This window comes from Phycodurus eques, chromosome 16, assembly GCF_024500275.1.
Source record: "Phycodurus eques isolate BA_2022a chromosome 16, UOR_Pequ_1.1, whole genome shotgun sequence".
Taxonomy (NCBI): Eukaryota; Metazoa; Chordata; class Actinopteri; order Syngnathiformes; family Syngnathidae; genus Phycodurus; species Phycodurus eques.
This window is the reverse complement of record NC_084540.1, coordinates 3299123-3312931: the sequence shown is the minus strand read 5'-3', so window position 1 is coordinate 3312931 and position 13809 is coordinate 3299123. Positions and strand designations below refer to the sequence as shown.

Here is a 13809-nt window from a genome sequence, read left to right as displayed (position 1 = left end):
GTACGCACATGGCCCAGTTGAAGTGTAATGCAAAAATATTTAATTTTCGATTTTCAAAGAGACTCACCGAAGTCTGTATGGTGGTTCAGACTCGGAAGTCTGACATGTACGGTGGTTCTTGTAGCGTTGAACATTTATGCAGTCTTTTTTTGTTTTGTTTTTGTTTTTTTTGGTTGTGCACAGGAGTCAAATACATTTAAAAGGGTTGTGCATCTACGTCTTTTAATGCTGAGTGGCTCGTATCTCTGGGAAACCGCGAGCAAAAAAAGTTCATGTCAAGCCCTGGTCATCAAGTGTGCGGAGTTGAACGCCGCATAGCAGTGTATTGATACCTGATTTTTCTGGATCCACAACATACCTTGACAGTTAGCAATACTATATACTTTTGCCATATCAGTATTTTGCCCCACCCTAGTGTTGGCTGTAAATGGAGAACATCAAACCTGCCTAGTGGCAGTATCGATACTGGATGTCCGGTATCGATACTGTACCGATACCATATGGTGACATCGATACTTTAGTGTTGCCAGTACGTGAACAAAGTGAAACCTTTTATTCAATGCACACCGGCACGTCCTTGAAATACGCGTAGCAATAATTTTGATGGCTGACGTTGGCGTATCGATACTGTACCGATACCATACGATATGGCCGTAACAATATTTAAGCATTGACAGAAGACGGAGAAGAATACTGAGCTCCGCGTTTCATGAAAATGATTATTGATCAAACCAAAGCTCCACCGAACCGCCTTGGCCTGTCAACTTCAGGAGCAACCATCTCTCAACTTCTCATTGTCACCCCGTCCTCTTTTTTTATTCATACTCAGAATTCTTCTTCTCCTTCTCCTTACAATCTCTATCTCTATTCATACCACCGCTTTATCCCACATCATCCTTTCACTCCTGCTTCATCTTCGCCCCCTTCCTCCTCCTCTGCGGCTGCTGACTATTCTTCACCGTTGACAATTCCCTCTTCTTCCACCTCTTCCTCCTCCTCCTCCATCCATCAGATTAATAATCCCTCGGTCCTTCCTCGCCTGGCTGTGTCAAAGTGGCTTCATTAAAGCTTCGGTTGGATAAAATGTGTCTGTGCCTGTTGCAGGGAGGCCTATGCAGGGCCAGACCACCTGCCTACATCTCCATTCAGGATGCTGGCGCTGTTAGCTTAGCACTGACGCAGACTGCGGCAGACGGGCTCGGGTCCTCCCCGAGGCTGGGAATTAGCATTTTAGCTTCTTTCTGCGATCGAGGTTTGTCGGCAGGGTCGTTGCTCGGGTCTGGGAAGTACGGCGTGACATTGAAAATGCGTTTGTTAGAAAGCGGTGCGCTTCAGTTCAGTTCATTTTGGTTCAGATCTGTTCGGTTCAAATCAGTTCTCCTTGGTTCGGTTGGTTCATTTCAGTTCTCTTCGGTTCCCTATGATTGTGTTCACCTTGGTTCGATTCAGTGCAGTTGTGTTAAGTTGTTCTCAGTTCGGTTCATCCCTCCATCCATTTCCATCCATTTTCCGTGCTGCTTATGCTCTCTAGGTGTCGTGGGTGTGCTGGAGTTTATCCCAGCTGACTCTCGGCGAGAGTACACCTGAACCGGTCCCCAACCAATCACAGGGCACATATAAACAAACAACCATTAACACTGACGTTCACACCTCCGGGTAATTTAGAGTTTTCAATGAACCTACAATGCATGTTTTTGGTATGTGGGAGAAACCGGAGTCAGTTCAGTTGAGTAAAACTTAATTCTAGTCTCTTCAGTTTGGTTTACTTTGGATGGACTAGTTGAGCTCGGTGCATTTTCCGATGGTTCTGTTCAGTTCAATTCAGTTCTCTTCGGTTTGGTTTAGTATAGATGCTTCAGTCGAGTTCTGTGCATTTCGGTCTGGTATACTTCTGTAGCTCGTTTCACTTTGATTGAGTTCAGTTCATTTCTGGCCAATTCTATTCACTTTGGTTCCGTTGTGATGTGTTGAGTTCTATTCAGTTCTCTTTGGATTTGTATGGTTCCTTTAACTTTGGTTTATTTTGGTCCAGATCTGTTTAGTGTGTTTACCTTGCTTCAGTTCTTTTCAGTTTTGTTTAGTTATGCTCAGTTAGCTTTACTGTTGTTCAGTCAAATTTGGGTTGGGTTGGTTGGATACAGTTCTGTTCAGTTCAATTTGGAGCGGTTCTTTTGAGTTCCTTTCGTTCGAGTTGGCACATTTCTGTTCACTTCAGTTGGTACAATCGATTTCAGTTCAATTTGGATCAGTACACATCGGTTCACTCTGGTGCAATTTAGGTGACTTGAGTTCACTTCAGTTCAGTTCACTTTGGCTTCTGTTCCTTTTTTTTTTCAGTTCTCTTCAGTTTGCCGGGGCTTCGGTTCCGTTCTGGATGGCTCAGTTCAATTCAATTTGGTTCACTTTGGTGCAGTTCGATACAGTTCACTCCATTTCTATTCAATTTCGTTCGGTTTGATGACATTAGAATTTGTCACTATTTCCATTGCAAAGGGTCCAAAAGTACTGTACAGCCAAACATCCTCATTCAATCAGGCTAGTCTGTCTTCCGGATTTGGTGGAAGTCTGCCACGAATAATTACATCTGTCTGACACAGTCGTTCCAAAAGATCTTTGTCTTTGATAAGCGCTAAATGTCTGCATTGTTTATGGTGTTGAAGGAAAAGGCTTTTGATACGCTCTTTCCTTCCTCTACTTATTCTCGTTCTTCTTTTCATCTTTGTTGTTCCTCCTCTGTGACTCCCGGGCTTTGTGCTCCCCAAACAAGCGTCGGGAAGAAAGGAAATAACATCTGCTTATCTGCGTCGCTCTATGCCCCCCCGAAAAAAAAAAAATAATAATAACAATTGGCCATTTAGCATCACTGATCTGACTAGGATACCCGCTTCCGATCAGGTCTCATTTGGACAAATTCCCCAGTTGAAATTTGTCAAAGTACAAGCCCAAAATGGCTTCGGCGAATGGGTCCTTGGAACTTTTTGTGCGTGTTAGTATGACAGATATGTTCTACGAATTCCATGTCTATTGTAGAAACCGGTGTTGGGGGCTGATTGATTTCCCCCCCCCCCCCCCAAACATTCCTGCATTTGTGAATAAGACAGAAAGGCTGCTTCAAACCAAAATGGCCGATTTTCCTGTTCTATTTCGGGCATAAGTACTTTTTTGTGCATCCTGTCATGACAGACATGCGCACCCAATTTCACGTCCATCGGTGAAACTGGTGCCGGGCGGTCATTTTTCAAAATGTGCCAAGCGGCTCGACCAAGAATACGCGCCAAACAGCTGATTCAAACCAAAATGGCTGACTTGGTATGGGTTCTTTTGACTTCGTTGTGCATCGTGTCGTGACAGATAGTGGACGTCCACACAACTTCCTACCCACCAGTGAAAGTGGTGTCAGGGATTTACAGGGAGCGCATCCGAAAGAATTTGCCCAAAATGACCAAACCAAAATGCCTGACTTCCTGTTCATTTTCTGGCATGGGTCCTTGAGACTTTTTCTTGCGTCCTGTTACGGTAGACGAGTCCACCTAATTTTGTGTGGTTCGGTGAAACGTGCGTTAGGGGCAATTTTTCGTGTGCGTGTTAAGCACCTCCGTAATATGTCCGATTTTTTTTCTTGTCTTTGTTGTTCCTCCTCAGTGACTCCCGGCTTTGTGTCCTCCCCAAACGAGCGGCAGGCAGAAAGCGAATAACATCTGCTTATCTGCGCCGCTCTATGTTCCCACGGCAAGTGAGAGAAGAAGTGCTGAGATTGGGAGCGGCGCCAAGGCAGCAGAGGCGTGATGCGGGATTAAGGAGCGGAGGATCGGGATTAAGGAGCACGGCGGCATCCCCTGAGGTTTTCCCGGACACGTGGGCCGCACCTTCAGATCACAGCGCCGGGTCATGACCCAGTTGCCATGCGCATCGCCACGCTGACCTGCCTTCCCGGCCCTTTTTCCCCCTTCCTCTTTGCGTCGCTGTACTTCCTGTCGGTGGCCGTGGTGGCGGTCACCTCATCCTCGTCCTCGTCGTCCTCGTGCCCAGACCACTGCACCTGCTCCAACCAGGCCAGCCGCGTCATCTGCACCCGTCAGAGCCTGGACGACGTGCCCGACAGCATCTCCGTCAACACCAGATACCTCAACCTGCAGGAGAACGCCATACAGGTGAGCTGTGCCCAAATCCCGGCGTTCATGAGCGACGTTGCAAATGTCCTCAAATGTTTCGTCTTTCCGTCGTATCTACGTATCGCTCTTGAGATATCTAAAGTCAGGTGTTGCCTTGAGGTACAGCCTGAAATCGTAGCGCTGACCCAGTAGGACTGACAATCGAGGATGATCTATCAATCCATCTCGGTTTCTGAAACTCGCTTTCTTCAGAAACGGTCCAAAATCATTGCATTCCTTGCATCGATCTATTTGTCTGTCTGTCGGCCTTTCTGTCTTTCGACGTACTAACCTACTGAATGAAGTCAGGTGATGCCTTCAGGGCCAATCCCACATTATAGCATTCCTCGCACAAATGTCCTGAAATGTTTAGTATGTCTAAAGAAGCTAGCTATCCATCTAATATATCCAATCCGTTATCTTAACCAGTCAGATGTTACCTTCAGGGACATTCTGAAATAATAGTGTTCGTCATACAACTGATGGCTTGAGTAACAAATTCTGAATGGTTTAATCTCTGTATCCATCTATCTGTCTGTCTGTCTGTCCTGCGGTCCTTCTGTCTACCTGTCAATCCATTTAACTCATCAGGCGTTGCCTTCAGGGACAGTCCGAAACCATAGGTTTTTTTTTTTTTTTTTTTTCTTTTCACAATTCTGTGTGATTGTTCCAAATGTGTTATGTACATACTCAATTAAGTGGAGTGTTTCCTTCAGGGACAGTCCGAAATCCTAACGTTTGTCACAGCACTAAGTGACAGTTCCAAATTTCTCGGTAGCCCACTGCCACGTTAAATGCGCCGCACTCTTAACTTTGTAAAATATTCCCTTCGTTGTCTGACAGTTTAAATATCTTTCATCCATTATTCCAGCTTTACTTTCTCGGCTATTCCCCCATCTCAAGCGCAGTTTGAAAAAGTGAACATTGACAAATGAGTCCAAAAATCCCTAACTGGCCCAATGACGTTTAAAGGACTTTTTTTTTTTAATGTTGCGCATAATGCGTGTGTTTTGTTTACGATCACGCGTGGAAAAAACGCTCCGCTGGGAGAAATCTACGTGCCGCTTATCGAGTGGTGGCGAGAAGCAACAACATCAGATATGTTCCAATTAAGAGTTTAAATATGACGTATCGACTCACGAACGCCTCACTTCTGCTTGATTGCGAACCTCGCAGATGATTTCAATTAAAAACCAACTTGTGGTTGATGAAACTACAAACCTGTCGACGGGGTGAAAACGAAGATCGTCGATTTCCGACGAAAGCTAGCGCTGCTTTAACTATTTAAAGATACAAAGATGCACTGGGGTAAAAATGAAAACCACAACATTAGTTTTCCTTTGGAGCAGATACATTCCGATTCGCTCGCTCGTATCCTGGAGCGCTCCTTGAAATGATTAAAAAATCTAAAAATGTTTTAACACCTGAAGGCATCCTAGATTCTCCGTCTTATTTTTTTTTTCTTTCCTGAGCCGAGGACCCTCGCGGTGAAGCCTTGACAGCTCACACCCCCCTCGCTACCACACACCCCACCAACGAGCCCCCAACACCTCCCTCCCACTTCCTGCTCTACATTTGAAGGCGGAGGTGGCTCAATTCCAGCAGAGTGTGTGTGTCACACCAAGATTAGGCAACACGCACACACACTGAAACCCCTAAATTGGAGCACAATCCGTTCTGTAACGCCGGTTGATGGCAAATCCTCGAAATGATCAGCAAACTTTGATGACATGCTGCGGCCACAGTAGATGGCGTCGGCGAAAAAGCTTGGCAATTTCGCGCGGATTTGGGTGAATTCCCCGAGTCGGTGCTTGTGCAAGTAGAGGCCCTGGAATTCAACCAAAATGGCTGCTTTAAACCCCAATGGCCAACTTCCTGTTCAATTTTGGGCACGGTTCCTTGGACCTTTTTCTGCGTCCTGTTATGGAAATGTAACTGTATGTGCTATTCAGTCCAACTGTTGTTGTGGCGGGATAGCCGCTGCGCAGACCCAAGACCTGTCCCCCCTCATGGCGGCCCCTCCCCGGTCAGCCACCGTCGTGGCGCCGTTTGCGGTGGAGTTTCTCATGCGGCACACGCTCGCAGCCAAGCTCAATTGAACTGAGAAAGGAACAAATCAGTTCATAAAGTGATTCCATTCAGTGCGTGTACTCAAAAGATCTGTTTGTTTAAATGAGTCGTTTGTGACCAACACGACGCTACTCGAGCCTCTTCTGCCGATCTGTTCCCCCCCAAAAATGAAAACGCAAACTACTTGCTACGCAAATGCGCAATGGCACACTTGAATCTAGTGCGCTTCTCATATTTTCAGTGCGCATGCGCACCTGTGCACCACTTATGATTCTAAACTATGATCATAGAGAGCCTTCACACTGCCTGGTTCTTGGGCCCCCCAAAACAAAAAAACCCAAGGCAAAAAGCAAAACACACTTGTGGCATCCAATTGACGGAGATTGTCACCTTTGTAACTTTGTCGTCACCCTGCAGGTCATCAAGTCGGACACCTTCAAGCACCTACGGCACCTGGAGATCCTCCAGCTCTCCAAGAACCAGATCCGTCAGATCGAAGTGGGTGCGTTCAATGGCCTCCCCAACCTCAACACTCTGGAGCTTTTTGACAACCGCCTCACACTGGTGCCGTCGCATGCCTTCGAGTACCTCAGCAAGCTGCGCGAGCTGTGGCTGCGCAACAACCCCATCGAGACGCTGCCGGGCTACGCCTTCCACCGAGTGCCCTCATTGCGCCGGCTTGACCTGGGTGAGCTCAAGAAGCTGGACTTCATCTCTGATGCCGCCTTCGTAGGCCTGGTCAACCTGCGTTACCTGAACTTGGGCATGTGCGGACTTAAGGACATTCCCAAGTTGACGGCCCTAGTGCGGCTGGAGGAGCTTGAGCTGTCTGGGAACAGGCTGGAGATCATTCGGCCCGGCTCCTTCCAGGGTTTGGTTTCACTCCGGAAGCTGTGGCTCATGCACTCGCAGGTGTCGGTCATTGAGCGCAATGCCTTCGACGATTTGAAGAGCCTGGAGGAGCTCAACCTGTCCCATAATTCCTTACACTCGCTACCCCACGATCTTTTCACGCCGCTGCACCATCTGGAACGGGTGCACCTGAACCACAATCCGTGGGTGTGCAACTGCGATGTGCTTTGGCTCAGCTGGTGGCTGAAGGAGACGGTGCCCAGCAATACCACCTGCTGCGCCCGCTGCCATGCCCCCCCCTTCCTCAAAGGCAAATACATCGGTGAGCTGGACCAGAGCCACTTCACCTGCTACGCACCCGTCATCGTGGAGCCGCCCACTGACCTCAATGTCACCGAGGGCATGGCAGCTGAGCTCAAGTGCCGCACCAGTACCTCCACCACCTCGGTCAACTGGATCACACCCAACGGTACTCTGATGACCCATGGCTCGTACCGGGTGCGGATTTCAGTGCTGCACGACGGCACGCTTAACTTCACCAACGTCACCCTGCGAGATACGGGCCAGTACACCTGCATGGTTACCAACGCGGCTGGAAACACCACGGCCACCGCCGTTCTTAACGTCACTGCTGCCGATGTCAGCGTCAACTACACCTACTTCACTACAGTCACTGTGGAAACCGTGGAGACTCCAGGAGAAGAAGAATCAGCTCTGGTGGCCATCAATGAGACCTTCATCCGAGTCCTCCCAGGACCAACCCCCTCGGCGCATCTGTGGCCAGACGGCGTCACGACTACGGCCTCCTCGCTGTCCATCGACTGGTCCTCGTCGTCCTCGCCCCATGCCACCCGGCCCACCTTCACTGTGCCCATCACAGAGCCGGGCTTCTCTGGCCTGGACGATGTAATGAAGACCACCAAGATCATCATCGGCTGCTTTGTGGCCATCACCTTCATGGCGGCGGTGATGTTGGTGGTCTTTTACAAGCTAAGGAAGCAGCACCAGCTCCACAAGCACCATGGACCTGCCCGGGCCATCGAGATCATCAACGTGGAGGACGAGCTGGGCGGAGGGGCAGGCGGCCGGAGTGGCGGCGGAGGGGGCATCTCAGGGGGCTGCGCCTTGGCACAAAGCAGCGGAATCGGGGGCGGCCAGAGCCTGAGGCGGCACCACTCGGATGTGGTCTCCCTGCCCCACCTGACCCGCTCGGAGCACCTCAACTACTACAAGACTCACCACTTCAGCAACAACATGGTGGGCCTGGGAATGGGCGTCAACAACAACAACAACCCACTGCCCTGCTCCCAGAACATGACCATGTCCTGTTCCCAGGTGCCCAGCTCCATGGGCGGCGGCCTGGGGACCTGCGGAACTCTGCCCACCCCTGTCCCGCTGCCTCAGCTGAGTCTACACAGCTCCCTCAAGGGCCTCATGGCCAAGGGGCAGAACGAGCCTCTGCTTTTTAAGAGTGGCTCCAAGGAGAACGTACAAGAGACTCAAATCTGAGGGAACCTTCTACACCCCCCTGTTGCCCCCCGTCATTGCGGAAGTAGGAGATGCCGCCTCATCGAGCACACGCTCCCACCCACATTCAGGTGACAAGCAGCTCTAGTTTTTGCCAAAGTCCCAAGTCGAGCCCACCGATCGAACGCTGCATCGTTTGTGGATTATTTCTACGGACCGGCTGGGTGGTCGGAATAATGGGATGTGTCTCCACGTGGCTTCACGGACAAACCAGAGCTATAAAAAAAAAAAGATGAGAAAAAAAGAACAAAGTACTTGATATTATTATCTATAAACGGTAAATATATTTTCACTGGAAGAAATAAATTATCAAGAATCTTTACTGAGCAACCGACATAGAACGTGTGAAGAATATATTTAAACAATATAAAAAAAAATTAAAAAATCATTGTCCTTGTGGCCCGCCTTCCAAGATGGCCGCCGAGTGAATCTATTTTCTTTTTCAAGCCGGGCCCATTTTGTGTGTGTGTTTGGAGGGGGTGGGGGGTGGGGGGGGGGGGGCACTCACACCAACAGGGTCAGTGGCGACGTGCTGTGTAGCATAAATAATAATAATAATAAAAACAATAATAAGCATTGTAAGCTCACAGTGTACATAGTCCCAAATGGCTGCTCGCTAAACACCATCTTTGGATTCACCTGTTAGCGTTAGCATTAGCATTGTTATTATCACTGCGTTAGCTCTTTTGTTTCTTTTCTTTTTTTTTTTCTTTCTTTGTACTCTTGAGGGTCTTTTTTTAGCGGACACAAAATGGCATCAGAAGCGGGACGGTCGAGATTGGGAGATTTTAGTATTTCACTCGCCGACGGCAGTTTTACGAAGGTAAGCGGCGCTCGTCGGTGGGACAAAAACAACAAAACAAACAAAAAAATGATTTATTTCTAAAAAAAAAAAAAAAAAAAAAAAAAAGAGGACAAGTCAAAGAAAAAATATAGAAACTTCTAGATCTCAAATGAAAGAAAATACTTTTACGATGATGATAATTGATTGATGATGAGTGTTTTTTTCATTTTGGATTTTCTTGTTTTTTGTTATTTTCTTATATTTCTTCTTGTACTCTACTTGTTCTTGTTCTTCTAATTAGACGATTCCGCGGGTTCTAATTATGCCGACAATGTTCTGTTCTAGCCCAGGTCACTTTGGAAATTAAAAAAAAACTGGCACACTAAATGGTGGTGGCTGGATTCTAGTGGCTGTTTTCTTGATGTTATTTTTTTTGGAAATTCATATGATTTCTTCTCTTTCATTTTGTGGACAGCATTTGTTGTTTGCTAGGCGACCGATATTATTATTGGTAACTTTCCAGGAAACACTACTGAGGCAATTGGCCCTAAATGGGCGATTAGAACCAAACTCGCTGGCTTCCTGTTGGGTTACAGGTAAAGTTTTGTCGCTAAGTGTCAGAGACCTCTTTGTGCGTCCTGCGATGATAAACATGGACATAATTTCGACCTCAACGGCTGCCCACCCCCTTCCCTAATCCCCTGCCACCACCGCCACCGCCATCATCATCATCATCAGGTCTCCATGGCAACTGTTGCTGCTGCGACAGTCCTCGTCAAGGTGTCTCCATTTTGCTCCATCAGGACTCCTAAGCCCGCCCACGCTAACTGCTGATTGGCTGCAATCCGTGTTCGTTTTGCTTTGACGTGGCTTCGGCGATGGCCATTTTTCAGTGGCGTCGTGTGAAACCATGCAGACACGCGCGCGCGCGCACACACACACAGACACACACTGCATCAAACATTAGCACCTCAACTTGCATTCGTGTGTCTGCGAGAATTTCTTTTACCCACAATGTATCAGGATGCCATGAATGTGTGCAATTTCAAGTAGTATTGATTCAAATGTTAATTTCGCCCCTAAATGTTATACCTGTATACATTCTTGACTTATTTTTCATTTATTTTTAATAGCCACAAAATTTTGAGATGAGAAAAAAAAAAAAAACACCACCTGATTTTTACGCAGTCCAAAAACCAGGCTAAAACATTGACTTCAATTTTTCTGCTATCGCTAATACAGTAATTAAATGTTTTTTGTTTTTTTCTCGAGAAAGAAAATGTAAAGACAATCTCACAAAATCCCCCCAAAATTTTCAGATTCATAAAAAATGAAGAGAATTAAATCCAGTTATTTGTTGATTCTTGCATTTGTGTGTGAGACAGTTTTCACGTAGATTTTATTTTGTTTGAGGTGTTAAAATGTTATATTTAATACAATTTAGAGGTGCGGCACGCTGGGCGACTGGTTAGCACATGTACCTCACAGTTCTGAGGACCCTGGTTCAAATCCGGCCTCGCCCGTGTGGAGTTTTGGAAAATGGATGGATGGATAGTTTAGAGAGTAAAAAAAATAAAAAAAATCAATAAACTGTATTATTCCTTTTAATGCAATATTTATTTTCTGATAAAAAAATATTATATATATATATAGTGTGTATATATATATATATATATATATATATATATATATATATATATATATATATATATATAGTGTGTATATATATATATACATATATATATATATATATATATATATATATATATATATATATGTATATATACATATATATATATATATGTACATACACATTTTAAAAAAATGCAGCTGTTTTTATGATAAAATAAAAATGGAAAGTGTGACTAAAATATGTTTGTAATATAAATATGTTATTTTTCTTGCATGGTGACAGTTTGAGACACCGGAGGCTCATTTTTCATGAAAACGTTGGCAACCAAAAGCATGTGTCTCCAAACATTGTGATTGTTAATTGTATATATATATTTTTTAAAAATCCAAAATAGAACTAAAAAAAGTTGTTGTTTTTTTTGGGATAGAATTCTTTAAAAAAAATATTTATTTTATTAATTATGATATTATTATTATGTATTTTTCGTTCACCACAATGCGTCAGGGTGGCGCGTTTGTGTGCGGCCAATCGGTTTCGGACGGCTCCCGTGATAAAGTCACATGACAGGAAGTGGCGTGCTTTGGCTGCACTTGTGACGCTTGTTGTTATAATTGCGATGCTGTAGTGTGCGCGCGCACGTGTATGCGTGTAGTGGGTTGGCAAAGGCGATGTTGCACATATGTCAAGTAGCCGTCTGGCGTTTCAAAAAAAAAAAATATATTTTTTTTTAAAATAGCAGCAGATGCCAGCAGGGCTCGCGTGCTGCTGGTGGCGCTGCAGTAATTGACTGTGGGCCAAAAAGCATCAAAGCAGCGTCGCGAAATGTGAACTGTCACCTGTTGTGTGAGCGTTTCTATTATTCAAACACAATATGTTATCGCCGTGCCGGTCGTGATAACATTTCAAGGCGCACATGTTTTAAGTCACATTTTTGCTCTTTTTTTTTTTTACTTCTTTCTTCTTTTTTTAAAAATCGAATTGGAAAACCCAAACACATCGTTCGTTTGTGTCTATATTTTATAAGTTTATATTTTTCATCCTAAAAATAAACCAAAAATATCTATAGATGTATCTCTTATTAATAAATATATATTTGTGAGTTGTTTTTTTTTTAGGCTAAATTGCAAAAATACAAAACTTGGAGCTACTTTAGAATCCTCCAAATGATGTTATATTACATTAAATATAAAATTTTGAAATTTCTTTCCCCCTCTAAATAGTGTGGCTTTATTCTTTTTTTTTTTTATCCAAAATGCCCACCACCCCAGAAAAAAATATTTCAGGGTGGGGATTGAAACAACAATAATTGAGTACATATAATTGATGAAATGAAAACTATTGAACTGAAATTTGGTTACATTTTTAAAAATGTCCATATGCTTTTTCTCCCCCGTTTACTTTGGAGGCTTATTTTTCCTGAAAATGTCTTTTTAAATGTATTCCTTTTTTAAATGAATTTTTTTTAAATGGAGAAGTGGGCGCGGGTGCGCGAGGGGTGTTGTCAGCAGACGTCACCGCAAAGCTCTCGCCTCACTTCCTTCCAAGGCGTCCTTCCGTTTGAGAACGGCCGACGCGTTAGCGCCCGGCTTAGCTGGCCGTCGCCTTGGTGACCGGGCGCAAGAATTTGACCCAAAAAAGCCGCTCCCAACCGAAATGTTTGACTTCCTGTTCAATTTCGGTCATGGGTCTTTGAGACTTTTTCATGCATCGTGTCATGATAGACACGTCCGCCCAATTTCATACCAATCGGTCAAACTGGGGTCGGAGGGTCATGTTTTAAAACATGCTGCGAAAGGAGTCTGCCCCACTGCCTGGTGCTTGGGCCCTAATTATGAAGTTATCAGGAAGTGGTCACGTGAGTTTCTCCTCCTCCAGATGGCCGACGTGGGCGATGAAACGGTTTTCCCTTCGAAACGGCCGCCACCCTCGCCGCCGCCTCCGCCTCCGCCGCTCTGGGACGTCACGGTGGAAACTGGAAAAGCGGAGCTTTTTGTGCGCAGGAATGCGGTGAAGAATCCGCGACTGGTGAAGGACGTGCTGAGAAAAAATCCGCTTCAGAAAAAATCGTTTTGCTCTTCACGGCCACCTCAGCTCAGATCACCTCAACTCGGGCGGGAACGCTCGCGCCGCCTTTTCGGGCTTTGAAGTGTAAATGACGACGCTTCCGCCGGCCGCGTCGATGTTAAGCTGCTGTTGTGATAATGGAGCGGTCTGCTGAGGCCGGGGTCAGCAAGCGTACAAAAGGCCAACGGGAGCTTTTAAATCCCGCCTCATGCTCCTGGCTGTTGAGGTTTTTTTGTTTTTTTTGTTTGTTGTTTTTTTCTTCGTCTTCAAGAAAGAACGAAACAGTTGCAAACCGCCATCATGAAATCAACTTGGACAGACCGTATTGATTGTTTTTTTTTTCTCCCCCGCGCCTTTTGTCTACGCCCCCGCGGGTCTGCCAGTCAGGCGCAGTGTTTTCCTCACTGCAACAAAAGAAACAAAAAAATGGGTTGAAAACAACAAGAACAAATGTGATGACATGAGGAATATATTGTTTATTTGAAAGAAAATGATATGACAGGAGAACAGGAAAGTTGATTTCTTAACATAACTCAATAACGCCAATGTCTTAAATCTACGTGCACTAATTATCTTTTATTTTTTTTAAACAATATGTATGTTTTAGTGACAGCAGCGTGGCGGGCTATTGGTTAGCTCATCTGCCTCGCAGTTCTGAGGACCTGGGTTCAAATCCCGGCGTTGCCTGCGTGGAGTTTGTTCGAAATGTATTTATACACATCGAGCTG

General features: G+C 45.5%; 1 protein-coding gene across 1 annotated transcript in view; it reads left to right on the top strand.

The window, feature by feature from the left end:
• Positions 1-9059, top strand: part of lrrc4ba (leucine rich repeat containing 4Ba) — a 33962-nt gene extending 24903 nt beyond the window's left edge. The window contains exons 2-3 of the mRNA XM_061701494.1: positions 3643-4151; positions 6639-9059. Coding sequence (XP_061557478.1) covers positions 3903-4151; positions 6639-8582 — 2193 coding nt within the window. The 5' untranslated portion in view covers positions 3643-3902 and the 3' untranslated portion in view covers positions 8583-9059. The remainder of the gene's footprint in view (positions 1-3642; positions 4152-6638) is intronic.
• The last annotated feature ends 4750 nt before the right edge of the window (positions 9060-13809 follow it).